This window comes from Podarcis gaigeae (assembly GCF_964106915.1).
Source record: "Podarcis gaigeae genome assembly, chromosome: 13".
Taxonomy (NCBI): domain Eukaryota; kingdom Metazoa; phylum Chordata; class Lepidosauria; order Squamata; family Lacertidae; genus Podarcis; species Podarcis gaigeae.
Genome location: NC_139689.1, coordinates 3301409 through 3307408, shown reverse-complemented (window position 1 = coordinate 3307408; position 6000 = coordinate 3301409). Strand labels below are relative to the sequence as shown.

General features: G+C 54.3%; 1 protein-coding gene across 2 annotated transcripts in view; it reads right to left on the bottom strand.

Annotated features, from left to right (window-relative positions):
- Positions 1-493: 493 nt before the first annotated feature.
- NLGN2 (neuroligin 2) overlaps positions 494-6000 on the bottom strand; it is a 47700-nt gene continuing 42193 nt past the window's right edge. For both annotated transcript variants that reach the window (XM_083706639.1, XM_083706640.1), the window contains 2 exons: positions 4610-5399; positions 494-2877 (listed from right to left, as the gene is read on the bottom strand). In XM_083706639.1, coding sequence (XP_083562765.1) covers positions 2058-2877; positions 4610-5399 — 1610 coding nt within the window. In that variant the 3' untranslated portion in view covers positions 494-2057. The remainder of the gene's footprint in view (positions 2878-4609; positions 5400-6000) is intronic.

Genomic DNA, 6000 nt, shown 5'->3' with positions numbered 1-6000 from the left:
GGCCTCCCTCACTTTCGGGCGCATTTTGCGCACGAGCGAGACTTCTCCCCTCCTGTGGTTTCCAGCAAGTAAAATCCAGAAATATCACAGTCTCCGTGAAGGCAGAGCACACAAATTTGCCTCGTTCTCTTTTAAAGCCCTGAGGAATAGCCACTGTGGCAGGCAGTTCCAGAGTTTAACTCTGTGCCACACGACGACGGGCTTTCGCCTGCCCTAAATCCTACGACACCCAGTTTCAGCAGATGCCCATTTGTTTTTATGACATTCGTGGGGGGCAGAAATGGGTATGTTGGCACAAGACCTCCCAGCCAATGAGATCTGCACAAAGTGAATTTTGCACCCATGCGTGGCTGAATCCCACCCGAAAAGCAGCGAAAGTTCAGAGGTTCGCAATGAGGGTGTTCAAGAAGAGGGGGGGAGCCTCCCCCCACCGCCATAGAAGAGGGGTTGTGGGGGGAGAAATGATCTGGGGGGAGGTCTGGGTTCTCCCTGTCCCAAACAGACTGAAACTCTGATGCCCCAAGTCCCACGATTGCCACTCCTTCGTTTCCTTGCTCAGATCTTTTAAAAAATAAAATAAAATAAAGCCTGGAACATGCAGTGTACCTTAGCAGCTTTTCTTAACAGCTTCCCCCTCCTCCCCAAATCTTGTAGTCACACCCTTCAGGGGGGAGAGTGGATTTCCAGTTGTTGCATTCAAAAATTTCGCCTTGGGAACAAGCTAGTTGGCGCATGCTGCCTGCCCACCCCCACCCCGCTTTGAACCCCCTCTCTCTGGGTTCCCTTCTAGATGCTCCACATCCCCACAATGTTAAGTTCCCCCACCCACCCAAAAAAACAAGAACACCTAGTGATTCTGGGCAAAGCTTTAGCTCTTGCACCAAATTGGAGGGAGGTGGGGGCAGCAAATTGGCCCCCGGCGGACGAGAAAGGGTCAACTAACCCTCGACAAATTGTGCAAGGAAGGCACTGGGATTTTGACAAGTACCCCCCCCCCAATGGCGAAGAGAGGCAGGGCTCGCTCCTCGTTCCAGCAGGGCGACCCTTTTTCGGCAGCTGCGAACCAGCCATCGCTGGGACGATTGCCTTGGGGAGGAACGCGCCCCTGCTTCTGCACTCTGGACACACACACCTCCAGGTCTCCCTCCCTTCTCTCTCCCCGCCCCTGCCAAACAGATTCGAGAAAGGAAACATAAGGGGTGGTGGTGAAAGAAAGGGGGCAGGATCTCTAGCAAACTCTCTCAGCCCAGAAGGGAATTTGTCTGGGCTGACTGGCTGCTCCCTCCTCAGCAATCCAGCACTGGGAATTTGACGCTGAGCGGACCACAGGGCACCTTCACCACCCAGAGAGATGTTTCGCCAAGGCGAACTGGCTACCGTCTCTCTTTCTCCCCTCTCTCTGACCTTTGACCCTCCCACCCCTCCTCTCCACCATCTCTCCACTGTCCGTCCATCCATCCCAGCCGAGCCGACAGCTTTAGAGTGGCGTCGCCGACCCCCCTGGGGGCAGAGGGTCTGCCTTCTTTTGTCAATCACAGCCACGGCGGGGACTCTCTTTCCCTGCGAGTCAGACTTCCCTTATCTCCGCCAGGAAGGACAAAGGATGCCTTTGCCGCCCGGACCCAGACGAGGAACGGCAGGCCAATCTTCCTCCTGGGATCGCCGGTGAAAACCACGGCCGCTGTTCCGCCGCCCGTCCGGAAAACAAGGGTGGGAAGGCGACCCGCATCTTTGCCTCGTGCCGGAAAGAACCCCCAGCACCCCAAAAGGAAGCGAGATCGCCGGTGCCGCCCTCCTCTGCTGCCATGCCATGCCATGGGTGTCGCCAAAGGGTGTCGGGACCCAAGCAGGGTGGAGAACCGTTGCCAGCCCGTCGGTGCCATGTGCCGTGGGGACAGACGGGCGGACCTCTAAATCGCCCAACCCCTCCGTCAGCTAGACCCCCCTCCCCCCGCAACGTTGTACAAAAGACCCGTCCACGTGGCAGGAAAGGTGGCCCGCTCTTTGCCCCGAGCGGGGCGGGCCGGGGCGGCCAAGGGGCACGGAGGGGAGGGCAACTATACGCGGGTGGTAGAGTGAGGGTGGGGCAAGGTGTTGTTGTGTCCGGTGGGGAAGGTGTTGAAGGGGTGAAGGGCCTGCATGCCCGTGATAGTGCTGGGGATCATGGTGATGGTGTTGGGGGTCATCAGGGGCACGTCGTCGGGGGCGCGCCGCAGCGCCAGGGTGTAGTCGGGGGGGCAGGCGGGCCGCAGGATCTCGTGGGGCCGCAGCGGCTCCAAGTCGTGGGCGTCGTGCTCCGAGTGCTTGATCTGCAGCGACATAATCTCCTCCTCCTGGCCGCTGTGCACCAGGTCGTTGGCCGCATTGCGCTGGGGGCTGAGCCGGCGCCCGCTGCGCAGTTCGTGGCGCTTGTCTCGCTTGTAGTACAGGGCAGCGAAGGCCAGGATGTTGAGGAAGAGGAGCGAGGCCCCCACGGCCACCGTGACGCTCAGCTCGGTGGAGTAGTCCCGCGAGTCGCCCGGGAAGGGGACGTAGCGCTGGGGGCGGACCACGTCGTCCTCGTCCGGCGGCAGAGTGGGGATGGGCCGGCGGGTGGTGCTGGGCCCCACGCGGGTGGTGGGCCAGCGGGTGACGTAAGGCGGGATGCGGGTGGTGGTGGAGGTGTAGGGCGGCTCGTGGAGGTTGTGGAGGTGCGGGACCAGCTCCAGCCAGAAGGCCACCTTGTTGGCGCGGTAGTTGTCTCGCACTCGGGGCTTCAGGCCAATGTGGAGGTACTGCTTGTCCTTCGTGTTGAACTTGGTCCACACCACCTCCTCAAAGCGGTTGGGCTTCGTGTGGATGAACTTGGTGTCCTGCGGCACCGGCTGGTTGGGGTCCCTGCGGAAAGGGGGAGAGGAGATGGAGATCATCATCACCGTCATCATTTGCGTTTTGGACTCCAGCTTTTCGAAATTATTTCATTTATAAATTTTAACAAACAAACAAGGCAACAACATTTCAACTTTAACAATTGATCATTCCACCTACAACTTTCACTCCCTCCTTGGTTCCCTCAAAATTTCAATTTATGTTGTTTATCATCATTACTCTATACTGTGGGTAGGCAAAGTAAGACCCGGGGCCTGGATCTGGCCCAATCGCCTTCTAAATCCAGCCCATGGACAGTCCAGAAATCAGCATGTTTTTACATGAGTGGAATGTGTCTTCTTATTTAAAATGCATCTCTGGGTTATTTGTGGGGCACAGGAATTCATTCATTCCCCCCCCCCATATAGTGCGGCCCCCCACAAGGTCTGAGGGACAGTGGACCAGCCCCCTGCTGGAAATGTTTGCTGACCCCCTGCTCTATGCCTTCACTTTATCTCACAATAAAAACAAAAAGTTCACTGTGATTTTTGCTGGTGCCTGCTCTTGTGATTCGCTGCCCCTCTGCAGGAGTCAGGGGACAGCTAAGCTGCCAGAGTCAAGAGGGGCTGCAGGAATTGAGAGAAGCATTGGGTTAGGGTTTGCGGTTTCCCCCACATTGTGATTTTTGCATAACACACATGTCCTGATTCGCAATATATTGCCAGGTTAAAAATTATGAAACCGATGTCACAATATGCACTTCAGACAACATTTTGCCTAGCCGCTCAGAGATCTGGATTATGTAAGTAAATGCTACTTTTACATCTTCACAAAATGATGTGTGTGAGAGATGGTTATTTTTAAGTGGGAGAAAAGGAATAATACGGGGGGGGGGGGGGATCCAGTCTGCCTTAAAGCATCCTGGATTATTGTTTCTTGGAGGTTAAATCAGCTTCCAAGTTTTAAAGCTGCAAAGGGCGGTACTCTTTCCCGCCCTGTCCTGGGCACAGTGATACATGTGACGGTCACCTCCAGGCTTGACTACTGTAATTCGCTCTATGTGGGGCTGCCCTTAAAGCTGACCCAGAAACTCCAGCAGGTGCAGAATGCTGCAGCGAGGCTCCTCACGGGGTCTCTGCCATGGGAGCATATTCACCCAGTGCTTTTCCAGCTGCACTGGCTCCTGGTGGAGTATCGGGTCAGATTTAAGGTGCTGCTTTTGACCTTTAAAGCCCTTCAGGGCCTAGGAACCTTGTACCTATGGGACTGCCTCTCCCGGTATGTCCCACGGAGAGCCTCAAGGTCCATAAATAGCAACACGTAAGTGGTCCCGGGCCCTAAGGAAGTTAGATTAGCTTCAACCAGGGCCAGGGCCTTTTCAACACTGGCCCCAGCCTGGTAGAATGCTCTGTCTCATGAGACCAGCACCCTGCAGCATCTGATTTCATTCCGCAGGGCCTGTAAGACAGAGTTGTTCCGCCTGGCCTTTGGCTTGCAGCCAATTTGATTCCCTCCCCCTCTTTCTTTTTTCTTTTCCTTTCTCCTCCTGCAATGAGGCTACATTTTAATATTTTAATGCTCCAATATTTTAATGTTGTATTTTAATGTTGTTTTTAAGTTGTATTCATTCAACTTGTTTTTATTATTGCTTGTTAGCCCTGAGCCCGGCCTTGGCTGGGGAGGGTGGGGTATAAATAAAAGTTATTATTATTATTATTATTATTATTATTAGTGCATCAAACCATTCGCACAATCGTCTCACCCTGTCTTGGCGAAGTTGGTCCAGTAGGTCATGACGACGGCGCTGAGCATGACGTCGTTCTTGGAGAAGTTGCAGGGGAAGAGGTCGGTGGCGCCAATCATGGGCACCCCGAAGACGTAGGGGATCTCGTCCCCGTGGGCCGCGTCCGCCCACTCGGGGCGCGTGTCCGTCTGGCAGTGGTGGTAGAAGGTGTAGAAGTAGACGGGCGACTGGTATTCGGCATGAAGCTTGGCGGTGGCCACGGCCGGCGCCACCCACTGGTGGTCGGTGAAGAGGGCCAGGAGGGTCTTGCGGCGCATCTCGCCGTTGTCCCGGTCCGCCCAGTCCGTGTACATAAACTTGATGGTTTCGCGAAGGATATCCTTGCCCTCCGGGTAGCCGTAGAGGTTGTCCACGAAGTTGGAGATGGTGAAGTCGAAGTAGCTGGCCGAGATGCCATCCTCGCTCTCCATGGAGTCCTCCACGAATTTGAGGCCCTCGCCCTGGTTGACCCCGATGAGGATGTCGTAGTTGAGGAACTCGCCCTGCTGCATCAGGATCTCCGGGTCGTCCGGGACCACGTCCCCATCCACCACGGGGCCAAAAGCGATGTGGTAGCGGGCTGGCTGGATGTCCTGGTCTACCAGCTCCCGGTAGGCCTTGCGCCTCAGGCACTCCACTGTGTCGCTCGTGTCCATGTGGTCGCAGCCCACTTTGGAGGCCAGCATGCGGGTGTACTTGAGGGGCTGGTAGTTGACCGACCAGCTGGAGATGGCTGTGCCGCTCTGCGCGATGGCTTTCTGGAACAGACCTGGAAGGAAAAGGACAGTCAGCCATGAAGAGCAGAAGGGAATGGCTGGAGAAGCCATTGGGATGTAGTATTATTATTATTATTACAGTGGAACCTCGGTTGTCGAATGTAATTCGTTCCGGAAGACTGTTCAACTTCTGAGACGTTTGACAACCGAGGCGCAAAGTGGACGCTGCAAAGTCAGTGGAGAAAATGGACAAATGTGCCTCTTTCTCTTTTTTGAAAAGCATTTTGTTGAATTAGGAAGCCTCTCATCACTGCCTTACTGGCATCCCACACTACACTTAAATCAGTTTATTGGTTGATTGATTTTCTTCCCCCTTGGCATGTTTTATCCCCCCCCCCCTGCTATTAAACTTACAGCAGTTGGGTGTATAACCCCTAGATTACTGCAAGGATTTATCAGCGATTCCTGAAGAGTTTTGTGCTTTTCTCTCTTGGCTTCTGAGATTGTTTTTTTTTTCTTTTATGGAGTGGAGGGCACACTCAAATATATAAATATAATTTTCTGCTTGGATTTTGGCTGACTGAGTGGGATACGCTTTATGGATTGTGAATTTCTATATATTTTTAAAAAACTGGTGAATTCCTGCATAATCTA